The sequence below is a fragment of the Amblyraja radiata genome, chromosome 21 (genome assembly GCF_010909765.2).
Source record: "Amblyraja radiata isolate CabotCenter1 chromosome 21, sAmbRad1.1.pri, whole genome shotgun sequence".
NCBI classification, from domain to species: Eukaryota; Metazoa; Chordata; class Chondrichthyes; order Rajiformes; family Rajidae; genus Amblyraja; species Amblyraja radiata.
In genome coordinates this window covers 32,409,896-32,422,592 of record NC_045976.1, presented here as the reverse complement: position 1 = coordinate 32,422,592, position 12,697 = coordinate 32,409,896, and the positions used below count along the sequence as shown (strand labels likewise).

Sequence of the window (12,697 nt, the reverse complement as noted above, 5' to 3'; positions counted from 1 at the left end):
CAGACAGACATTCGGACAGTTCACAGACATAATAACAAACAAGATGAGAGTTTTAGTAATATATACTAGACCAAGTGGGACCAGTTAGGTCCCTGTCACATGGGAGGGCTGGTCCCCAGACGCAATATTCCACCAATCACCTATAGCCCCCAACTGTACAGGCGCGGCTGACGGGTTCCCATTGTGACACCAGAGATCCCCGTTGTGATGAGAGTCATGGCAAGTGCATCACGCCATCCCTCTTCCTATCCCTATCCTCCTCCATACGCCCTCCCTCTTCTCCTTCCCTCCCCGTCTCCCTCCTTCTCCTTTCCCCTACGCTCAGTAACTCCCTCCATAACCCCTCTCCTCTCCCTATCCCCTTGACGTAATTGTGAGGTGGAAGGTGATGTAATTGTGGGAAAATGCTCAGCCAACAGCTTAACTAATTTCACAAATTAACTCCATGCCAGCTCATCTCTTGTTATACCATCTCTCAACATGAAATGATTTCATTCTTATTCATTAAGGCTACTAAACACCAACTTGCCACTCCCAACCCTTCAAAACTTTTTGTATTTTACCTGATCACCAGGTATATTTAATTGCAAGTCCTTACCATCTTATAACCGTTGCAATAATGATTAACACGATTGTATCATGCAAGCTGAATTTGTGTTTGCAATTCATTCAAATTATTCTTTATACTTTACACGCTTATACTTTATATATTTGTGTAAATTATGTTTATTCGGGAAACACACACACATTGGTTCTTCTTCAACGCCAACTCAAACATTTCTTAATTCCTTCTTCTACTTCAACTATTTTTAAATTTCTCAGCCCGTGTGGTACCTTAAACATAATTTCTGACTATTGATTTAACATTCCCAAATTTTTTTCTTGGTGCAATTTTTATTCAAATTCTCTTTTTCTTTTGAACCATAATTTTCCTCAATCCCATTTAATATCTTAAGGTCGTTGGCACCACACCACATATGGTTACCAGTGGAGCTCTAGTCTCGACCATTTTTAAATAGAAAGCAGGAGTATGGTTCTTTCCTGTACAATGCAATTGAACCCTCTTCTGTTCATCACTTCTTAATCCAAATATTCACCTTAGTTTACCTTATTTTAATATGCATAAGGACAGGGAAATAATCCAGAGATTGTACTCCTTAATATCATATTCTTTAATGTAGCACCATACATTCTCCAAAGTTCGTTCAAACCAACATGACATTGAATGGATGTATTGGCACACTCCTCCCTCAATCTCAGACATATATGTTATATGCTCCCTGCACAGGAGCAGTTACTTCAGGCCGTAGGCCTCTAAATCTCTCTTCCTACATCTGCATTCCCATAATTTCATCTACAGGCTCTATTAATTCCATCTTTCAATTTTCATAATCACAACTCTCTCTTTCTTCCTACTTGCACTCTGCTTTCAACTTGCATTCTTCCACTAAACTCTTCATTTTTCCTACCTCCATTCTTACCTAACCCTCATAACCTTTGTATTTGCTTTGACACCTGAACCTTTCCTTTTCCCATTTTGTTCTTCACCTATCCTCTCAACATTCCCACTTACATTCCATGATATCATCCCATGGTCTTCCAAACATTCAATCCACAGCACTCTCATCCTCCTACCTCCACTCTCCCATTCTGGCATAACCACAAATAAGTCGCATTTCTATAGCCCTCACCATTCCTGCATTCTGCAGTTCACTTCTTTATCCATTCACTGCCCTATCCCATGCAACCTCCCACCAACTACTGACCTGATTGTAGAGTGCACAAATATGCAGAGCAGTGTTCCCCGAGGCATTCTGTGTGCTCATGTCCGCTCCATAAAACAGTAGGTGTTCTAGATGTTGCACATGCCCATACCGGCAAGCCTGAATTAAAACAATCAATGATTAGAACTGCGATAGGTCATCACTGGTACAATCAATCCATCAGCCTGTGAGTAGCACAGAAAAGTATAGCATTTATTTTTCTTCTCTACATGTCCTCACACAACAAATACTTTGCTCGGTGACTTCAGAGTGCAAATTCAACTTAAATTTACATAGCATCTTCAACAGTTAAAGTTCCCACATAAAAGCTGATATTCAAGCAAAGCTAGTGGTAATAAGCAAGATAACCAAAAGTCTAGTTAATGAAGGTTTTTAAGGAACTTATCAAAAGAGATTGTTGTGGTATAGAAATAGGTTAGTATGTGGAAAAGAACACTACAGTTTAAAGCTAGGTGAAAAAAACTGTCAGTTTAAAATACTGTAACAAATTGTCTAAACTGTGATTAAGGTAGTTGGACCAATGCTAGAGAAAGTGAGTTCTCGTAGGACTGCTATGTTCTGCTAATAGGCCTTTCTCACGGGGCGACTTGACGCAAGAGGTAACCAGAGTTGAACATCGTGGGAACCTCTTACGATAACCGTACGGCATTCGTGGACCACCGTGGACCACCGTGGCGCTAACGGCAGGTACTCGTGTAACTTGTCGACTCGGGAGAAAATTCAAGCAAGTTTGAATTTCTCCAAGAGTGACTTGTACACTTGTGGTTGAACATTGAGACATTATATGGACGTAGTGGCCAGTGCGATATCCGTAATAACTCTTGCGTTTACTGTGGGAACTCCTGCGAACGGTGAACCCAGAAGTTTGAGTTTTAGTTTATTTTAGTTGTTGGCCACTCACCATTTGGTGTGACATCTAGAGTCCTTTATAAATGTCTGTATGTTAATGTGTGTTTTTTCCTCTAGGTCATTACTTTGTTTCTGTTGGAGGCTCCACATTTTATTATAGCCTGAAGTGTGATAAAGCTTTTAACTCAGCAGTTTGATTGTCAGTGCTTGTTTACCTCATTGTTAAATAAATATATTTTTTACTATCAGATTGATGTCTGCAATTCTTCATTAACACATCACTACAAGATGAATGTCTCTAATGTTATAATCCCTCTCGTGCTGAAACACAAAATAGTTGAAGGGAGGTGATATAATCACATTTTCATTCTTTTTCATTTTTGAGTGTTCATGTCCCTCAATTGCTGAGCTATTTAAACGTTTGAAAGTTTCACCTCTCAGTAGATAATTAAATAAGACAATCATCACGGTCAATGTGAGACAAAGTCTTTATTCCTATTTGACAATATAAAAAGACGACTTCATGCACATATTGAGAGAAGGTGCATCACACCAAACAACATTTGTCTAAAAAAGGGCTTCGCAAACATGAAAATCAACAGATGAGGCACGCTAGATTTTTAAAAACAGATTCTATTCATTAACCTCCGCAACAAGCCTAAACTCAGGCAATAAAAGGGACAAAGCAATGTGCTAAATGGCAGGTTTTGCAGACGACCATCTTATAGGAAGCACTTTTCAGAGGACAACACTAGAAAGTGAAACAAAGAGAAGTAAGCAGGATTACACCGGGACATTATTATCAGCTTATTTTCTATGCATGTCTGCTAACATGCAGTAGTGTTCCTGTGGTCGGCTACCCATCGGCTACCCATGTGGTTGGCGCTGACCTGTAGGGGGTATGGCTGCCTAGCCTGCAGCTGTCTGTTTTTCATTTCTTTTTTCTTATTTTTAGTTAGTTTAGTGTTTTGTTTTTAAGGAGTTCTAGCTTTTTTATGTGTGGGGAGGGGGGAGGGGGAAACTAATTTTCAGGGTCCCTACCTGGTCAGAGATGCAGCTTTTCTCCGGGCTGCACTTTCGACCCGTCCTCGCGGCCTACCAGCGGGCCTGGAGCGGCATTTCCTGAGGGGACCGCCCGGAGCCTCGGCATCGGCATCGGCGGCATCGGCGGCGGCTGCGGAGCTGCGGGTCCGAGGAGCGAGGAGACCGCCCGGAGCCTCGGCATCGGCGGCGGCGGCACCGGCATCGGCGGCGGCGGAGCTGCGGATCTGAGGACGGCGGTGCAGCGCTGGAGCGCCATTGCGGGGCGGGCGGTGCCTTGCCTGGGTCGCTGAGCTGGGTCCGTTGCGGGTCTGAGGAGCGGCTGCGGGCGGCGGCGCTGAACTTTACATCGGGAGCCTGGGATCTCGCGACGAGATCGCCAGTTGAGCTCCATTCGGCGCGGCCTTGTCGGCTCCGGAAGCCACGGTCTCGAGTAGGGAGGCGAACGTTCCAGGGTTCCCAGGCCGCTGAGAGGACTCTCCCGACGCCAGAACATCACCACCCGGCGAGGACGGCCTGGAACATCGGGCCTCCGTAGAGGCAACTGTGGAGGCCTCAATAGGCCCGACTATGGGTGGACATTGGGGATGGGACTGGACTTTGTGCCTTCCCCCATGATGGGAACCATTGTGGGGGGATGTTTTTATGTTAAAGCTATTTATTATTGTTATGTTTGTATTCTTTTTTATGTGCTGCATTGGCAAAAAGAATTTCACTACATCTAGGTGTATGTGACAATAAATCAACCTTTGAACCTTTGAACCATCAATAGACCTGTCCTGCCACGGCACACTCCCCAATTGTGAATTGTAGTAAGCGCAGAGATGGCCTCTTTGCTCTTTCCCACTGTATGTGCCCGAGTTACCTTTGAAACGCTGCAGTGGGACCATTTCCGCCTTGGTTGCACCACTTCTCCATGCACCTAGTGTTATTCCCCCTGTGTCACTGTCCACTAGGTCACCGTCCTGGATGGCTGTTGCTGATCCTGCAGCTGCACCTCTCATTCGGATCAGGTTGTGCAGAACACATGCTGCATATACTATAGTCTCAACATTCTTGGGCTTCTGCTCCATTGTCTTGAGCAAGCATCTAAATCTGTTTGCCAAGATGCCAAAATAATTTTCTACAACCCTCCTAGCCCTTGACAGCCTGTAATTGAAGATCCTCTGTTCCCTAGTTAGATTCCTCTGTGGATTAAGCACATTAAGCAGTTTATCATATTGTCCAAATAGAGGTCTCCGTTGAAAGATGGGCTTCACCCAGTGAGACTTCCTCTTAATTCTCTTTTTAATTAATCTCACCCTTCTGCCATCACGCAAGCGTCCTCGATTCACATAGAGGGCTGCTGCATACAGCGCGTCAATGAAAAACACCACCATCCTGTACTCGAAACTACTTAGTACAGGCATGTCTCCAAATGAGCCAATTCAACCAAGGGAGGATAATAGTGTGTGAAAAAAAAAGTGACATAATTTGTGCCACGTGATGATTTAACAACACTTCACAGTTCACAATGTTCATTCAAGATTTAACGGGAAAGCTCGGGAGACGGACAAGTCACTCGCACAAATAACAGAAATGCCGAGTACCCGTGGGAACTCTTTATCTACCCCCCGTTATATCGTGTGATATCGTGCTAGACCACGACCACTTCACTCTGGTTACATCTTGTGTCAAGTCGCCCCGTGAGAAAGGCCTATAAGGTACAGGGAGCAGGAAGAAAACTGGCAATGGAGTGATTTTTAAAATCTAGGTGTTTGAAGGCCAGCAGTTAATTTGACTGCCCTTGCTCTGAAGGCAACATTTGAACAAACAGAGAACCAAGAAGCTTGATAAAAATGGTCGATGAAAATAAATGGGGAATGTCTCCATTGGATAGTGTCATATCTGACAAACAGAAAGATGGTCATTCCAGGTTGTGAAGGTCGGTAACAACACTGAGGAGGAGGGTTTCCTGGAGTGTATACAGGATAGTTTTCTAAGCCAATATGGAGGGCAGGACATCCTACACTGGGTATTGTGTAATGGGGAAGGATTAGTTAGCAATTTTGTTCTGCAAAGCCCCTTGGGCAACAGTGACCATATTATGGTAGAATTCTGCATTAAGATGGAGTGTGATACAGTTAATTCAGAGACAAAGCTCCTGAACTTAAAGAAAGGTGATTTTGATGGTACGAGATGGGAATTGGTTAGGATAGACTGGCAAATGATACTTAAAGGGTTGACGGTGGATATGCAATGGCAAAGATTTAAAGAACACATGGATGAATTACAACATAGGTACACAAAAATGCTGGAGAAACTCAGCGGGTGCAGCAGCATCTATGGAGCGAAGGAAATAGGCAATGTTTCGGGCCGAAACCCTTGTTGTTCATTCCTGTCTGGCGTAAAAATAAACCAGGGAAAGTGGCTCAATAGCGGGTAACGAAGGAAATTACGGATAGTATTAAATCCAAGGAAGGGGCATATAAATTGGCCAGAAAAAGCAGCAAACTGAAGGACAGGGAGAAATTTAGAATTCAACAGAGGACAAAGAGGTTAATTAAGAGGGGGGGAAATAGAGCATGAAAGAAAGCTTGCGGGGAATGTAAAAACTGACTGTAAAAGCTTCTATAGATATGTGAAGAGGAAAGGATTAGTGAAGACAAATATAGGTCCCTTACAGTCAGAAACGGGTGAATTTAAGAAAAGAAATAAGGGAATGGTGGACCAGTTAAACAAGTACTTTGATTCTGTCGTCACTAGGGAAGACACAAACAATTTCTCAGAAATACTAGGGGATCGAGGATCTAGCGGGAGGGAGGAACTGAAGGGAATCCCCATTGGTCAGGAAATGGTGTTAGGTGAACTGTTGAGACTGAAGGCAAATAAATCTCCAGGGCCCGATGGTCTGCATCTCAGAGTACTCAAGGGCGTGGCCCTAGAAATCGTGGATGCATTGGTGATTATTTTCCAATGTTCTATAGACTCTGGATCAGTTCCTGTGGACTGGAGAGTAGCCAAAGTAACCCCACTTTTTATGAAAGGAGGTAGAGAGAAAACAGGAATTATAGCCCAGTTAGCCTGACATCGGTAGTGGGAAAGAAGCTTGAGTTGATTATTAAAGATGTAATAGCAGCACATTTGGAAAGCAGTGACAGGATCGATCAATGTCTGCATGGATTTATGATGGGGAAATCATGCTTGACTAATCTTCAACATTTTATGAGGATGTAACAAGTAGAATGGATAAGGGAGAGCCATTTAGAACAGGGACGAGGAGACACTTTTTCTCACAGAGTGTTGTGAGTCTGTGGAATTCTCTGCCTCAGAGGGTGGTGGAGGCTGGTTCTCTGGATACTTTCAAGAGAGAGCTAGATAGGGCTCTTAAAGATAACGGAGTCAGGGGATACGGGGAGAAGGCAGGAATGGGGTACTGATTGGGGATGATCAGCCATGATCACATTGAATGGCGGTGCTGGCTCGAAGGGCCGAATGGCCTAATCCTGCACCTATTGTCTATTGTCTATTGGATGTGGTGTATCTGGACTTTGAAAAAGCTTTTGACAAGGTCCGACACAAGGGATTATTGTGCAAAATTAGAGCTTCAAGGTATTGAGGGGATGCTATTGACATGGAAAGAGAACTCGGTTGGCAGACAGGAAGCAAAGAGTAGGAATTAATGGGTCCTTTCCAAAGTGGCAGGCAGAGACTAGTGGGGAGCTGCAATGCTCAGTGCTGGCATTGTGAGGTCATCCATTTTGGTGCCATGCACAGGAAGGCAGATTATTATCTGAATGGTGTCAGATTAGGAAAAAGCAAGGTGCAATGAGACCTGGGTGTGCTTGTACATCAGTCACTGAAAGTAAGCATGCAGGTACAGCAGGCAGTGAAGAAAGCTAATGGCATGTTGGCCTTCATTGCGAAAGAATTTGAGTATACGAGCAAGGAGGTCCTACTGGGGGCGGGAGATTGCAACCTTCACGTGGTCCGCCTTGTGTCAACCAATGCAATCAACCTGACATGCACAATCAAATAAGATCAATTAGAACAAGTTGTCCTACAACTTTAGGCTGTGCACGCCATACGCAAGAAGAAGAAGCAGAGGTCCTACTGCAGTTGTACAGGGTCCTGATGAGACCATACCTGGAGTATTGTGTTCAGTTTTGGTATCGATATTTGAGGAAGGACATTTTTGCTATTGAGGGAGTGCAGCATAGGTTCACCAAGTTAATTCCCGGGATGGCGGGACTGACATATGATGAAAGAATGGATTGACTGGGCTGATAGTCACTGAAATTTAGGATGAGAGGGAATCTTATAGAAACATATAAAATTCTTAAGGGATTGGACAGGTTAGATGCTGGAAAAATGGTCCCGCTGTTGGGGAGTCCAGAACCAGGGTTCACAGTTTAAGAATTAGGGGTAGGCCATTTAGGACTGAGATGAGGAAGATCTTTTTCCACCCAAAATTGTGAATCTGTGGAATTCTCTACCACAGAAGGCAGTGGAGGCCAATTCACTGGATGAATTCAAGAGAGTTAGATATAGCTTTCAGGGCGAACGGAATCAAGGGGTATGAGGAAAAAGCAGGAATGGGGTACTGATTTTGGATGATCAGCTATGATCATATTGAATGGCGGTGCTGGCTCGAAGGGCTGAATGGCCTACTCCTGTGCCTATTTTCCATGTTTCTATGTTTCTAAGTTTATCCAGCCTGTCCTTGTAGCTAATACCAGCTAATTCGGACAGCATTCTGGTAAAGTCTGAAGAAGGGTTCCGACTAAAATGTCAGCCATCCTTTTTCTCCAGTGATGCTGCCTGACCCGCTGAGTTACTACTGCGCTTTGTGTCCATCTTCAGCATTCTGGTAAACCTTTTCTGCAACCTCTCCAAAGTGTCCACATCCTTCCTGTAATGGGGGAACCAGAACAGTATGCAATACTCCAAAGGCCACCTAACTAAAGTCTTAGAGGCTGCATCATGACTTCCTGCCATGATATCAATGCCCGACCAATAACACCTTCTTTATTACTCTATCTACTTGTGTTGCCACTGGCAAGGAGCTATGGACCTAGAATCCAAGATCCCTCTGCACAACAGGTTCTGCCATCAACCGTATACATCCACATTACAATAACCTTTCAAAGTGCAAAACTCATACTTGTTCAGATTAAATTCCACCTGCTGCTTATTTCTGCAGTTGATCCATATCCTGTATACTTCGAACAGCCTTCCTCAGTTCGCGACTCCAGCCTTTTTGGTGTTGTCTCCAAACTTACTCACCAACACATCTATATTTACATCCAAGACATTTATACACATCACAAATAACAGAGGACCCAGCAGATCCCTGCGGAACTCCATTGATCTCAGCCCTCCAGCCAGAATAAAACTCTTTCACCACAACCGTTTGGCTTCTATGTTAATCAATTCTGAATCCATACAAGTCACCATGAATCCCTTGTATCTTAATCTTGCGGATCAGCCTATCATGCGGGACTATCAAATGCCTTACTGAAATGCATATAGACAATCACCCTATCCTCATCAATCACCTTTGACACATCCTTTAAAAACTCGATCAAGTTAGCTAGACCTTACCTGCTGCATAACAAACGATGCTGACTGTCAATAATTAGTCCATTCCCAAATGGGAGTAAATCTATCCCAAAGAATCCTCTCCAACAGCTCCCATACTCAGTTTGATGGCTTTTCATTTCTGAGCTTTGTTTTGGGTTGGGCATAGAGCTATGCGGAATATTTAGATAACCTCTGATAGATGACTACTCCTGAATGAGAGCTCTCAAGATTAATTCCAGAATCTTAGTTTGGATTGCATAAAAATAAGTTGCCAACTTCCTCACGACTTTTTTCAGTGTGTCATAAAGGCATGATGCCTTCCAGCTGCTTTATGTTGCCATAAGATCTTGAAGACAGTGAACAATGAAGCCTCACTATTTTTTATTGCAATTCTGTGCAAGGCATGTTGGATGTATATCAGAACATTGATAATGGCTGAAATTTGCATAGGGTGGTTCAGTTGCTTCTAGAATGCTCCACCTAAATAGGGCAATTAGCATTTGGTAAAAACGTATAGCTCCCTCCCCGTTCCACAGCCCCAGCAAAATTGATGAGCTCCTGCTATGAGAAATCAAGGGGAATGAACAGGTTACATTCTATAATTCCCAGCTATTATTACATCACTCATTCATGTAATAGTGACCTTGTTCAAGTCAGTACACTCTGTCCACTGCCAGCCATTTGCCAAAACATATTTTTACCTGATGGATTTCCTGCCAGCCATTTTCATCCATACAACCCACATTGGCACGGTCATGCAGAATCAGTTCACAACAATAAGGGTCTCCTCCCACCATTGAACTATGGTACAAAGGTGTTAACCCCCGGCTGTCCTTGTAATCTGGAGAAGCACCCAGATCTAATAGGGTCTGTATAAAAGAGACAGAAAGAAGGTTGCTAAAGGATGTACCCACATACAATATACAGTCATAGAGAATGATTATTTCAGGATGTACAATCACAATGCAGTTATTACAATAGGCAAAATTCCATTAATGGTGAGAGAATTGCAAACAATACAGGGTGATTATTTTATAACGTAAAAAAAAAATGACAGCCAGGAATTAAACAGAGAAGTTTCAGAAAAACAATTTCTTCCATTAAATTATTCTATAAAGAAGGACCACAATCTTAACATTTGAAGTATGCTGTTTAAGAGTAACACTAATAAGCATTCCTTCACCGAACAGATAGAGGTATTCTGGAACTCTCTTATCTTTTAGGCCAAAAGTAAGTTTCAGCTTTGAAAATTACACATATTTTTTCATATCTAAAAGAAAATTTGGGAAAGGCTTCAAGGTTGAAAGGCTTGTTTATTATCTAATTTGAATGATGACAGTTCTGAGAGGGCAGCCATTCTTCAATACTGCACCAAGGAGTCAGACTCAAAAATGGGCACAAGATCTGGGGTAGTGATCAAATCTGTTACCTTTAGGCTCATCAAAATGCTATCAGTGTGTCTCATGTACACATACAGACACACCCTTCACACATGCATCATTTCTGAGTCACGACTATAAGAAGTATAGTGCATCAATCCAGCTCCTTCAGTCCTTGCATGTTTTAGCTAACACTGTGCATAGTTTCACATTTCCAGCCAACGCTTATGCCAAGGAGCAACTTTCTTTTGTGAGTAACATGGTTTAATGGCTAGCTCACTGGCAGAACAGCAGGAGACCTACAGGACATCATATACCTAAAAGGATCAACTGGTTCAAGTGAGCATTATTCAGTCCATTAAATGTCAAGGGCAGGAAGAGAAATTAACCACTTGTTTGCTTTCAGTTCTCCACATCATGGATAGGATACACGCAGAAATTTACTACAATGATTGCTGGACTCCAATGGAAGTCAGACAACTAAAATTAAGATTGCATTACATGCAATTTTGAGGATTAAGGAACAATTTCGCTGGGTTGCAAAATATTAGGGGAATGAACAGATGAAAGGCACAAATTGTTGGTAAATCTGTAGATGACACCAACATTGATATAGTAGACAATGATGAAAGATATCTATGTTTACAACAAGATTTAGATCAGTTCAGAAGGTGGAACAAAGAATGGCAACTGAAATTTTAATCTGACAAGTGTATGACATTTGAACAAATAAATGGATAGGAAGGGTTTAGAGGGCTATGGGTCAAATGCATCAAATGGAACTAGCTCAGAATGGCAACTTGGTCAGCATGAATGGGTTGGGCCGAAGCTGATGCTGATGCATCAAACGCGTTTCAGATTGAGATGGAAAGCAAGATCGGGACTCTTTGCTCATTATTACCATTAGCATGTGATTTTTCTACATTCACTTCAAAGTGTGATTATTTGCTCCCGATTGCCATGCACTTTTTAGTATTACACTATAAAAAGTGTGAAATTGTGTGCACAATTAATGCAGCTCGAATCATAATCTAAGAACCCTTACATCATGAAATCAGGTAACCATTATTGGTGTTGTGTAGAATGATCTACTTACTATTAGTGCTGCATGATTCTGACATCGTACGGCCTTGTGTAAAGCTGTTAATCCATCCCGGGTCCTAAAATCCAAATGAGCTCCCCCACTTTTCAGCAACTTGATGATTTCAGATGTGCTCTCCAATTGTGCAGCCAACGTTAATGGACATTCTGATCGTAACAGGTAATATGAGAATTAGATTAGTAAATTATTCTCTCTAAATCAAAACCAAAAATAAATGTATTCATGTAATTTATGCAGAGTATAATATTAAGTCAATGATCAGGAGTTCTCATAAATATATTGCTGATACAGCTATAAATGATCCAGCATTTTTCTCCAGAAGATTAAAAGGGCAGTGTACAATGAGTGCAGGAAGATATGGCTAACGTCCATGCAAGGGTGGGGATGCACACGTCCATGAGAAGTACATTATTTAAATGTGCAGATATGGAGGTAGATAGGATGTACATAATAGTTCAGAAGGAATTAAGCTATCCAATACAATTGCTACACCGCATGCTCCCAGATCCAGGAATGCCCGATCCACAGAAACCAGGAATCTGACTAAATACAGTTTCCTGTGGACACTAAGCGCTGGGTCATGCAGCATCCCTGGAGAACATGTTTTGGTGACATTTTGGATCGAGATCCTTCTTTGTGTTCTTGATTGCAAGTACAATTCCTCCCTTTATCCTTGAATGATCCTGCCTTCTCAATGGATGCAGTCTTGCTTTTATTATAGATATAATAAGCCTTGGCATTTTCTTTAATCCAACATCAAATAATTTCAAAACTTATTTTGGCTCTTCTAATCTCCTGCTTTGGTTCTTTCATTTTTTTTTAATGTTCCTCAAAGGCTCTGTATGATTTCATTTTCTTAAGCCACACACTTTATTACCTCTTTGGTCATATAAACCCACCAGACCATGCCAGCCCTAACTTTCCTCCTTACTGGAACATGCCAGCGCTGAACTATGGTCAATTGCCCTTTCACCGACTCC

At 42.4% G+C, this 12,697-nt stretch overlaps 1 protein-coding gene across 10 annotated transcripts in view; it reads right to left on the bottom strand.

Moving 5' to 3' along the window:
* The window catches only part of shank3 (SH3 and multiple ankyrin repeat domains 3), a 541,235-nt gene that overhangs the window by 333,771 nt on the left and 194,767 nt on the right, over positions 1-12,697 (bottom strand). For all 10 annotated transcript variants that reach the window (XR_004415240.1, XR_004415241.1, XM_033039988.1 and 7 more), the window contains exons 6-8: positions 11,712-11,863; positions 9,938-10,105; positions 1,767-1,883 (exon numbers count right to left, since the gene is read on the bottom strand). Coding sequence is in view for 8 of the 10 variants with exons in the window: in XM_033039988.1 (XP_032895879.1) it covers positions 1,767-1,883; positions 9,938-10,105; positions 11,712-11,863 (437 nt within the window). In the remaining 2 variants the exon portion in view is untranslated. The remainder of the gene's footprint in view (positions 1-1,766; positions 1,884-9,937; positions 10,106-11,711; positions 11,864-12,697) is intronic.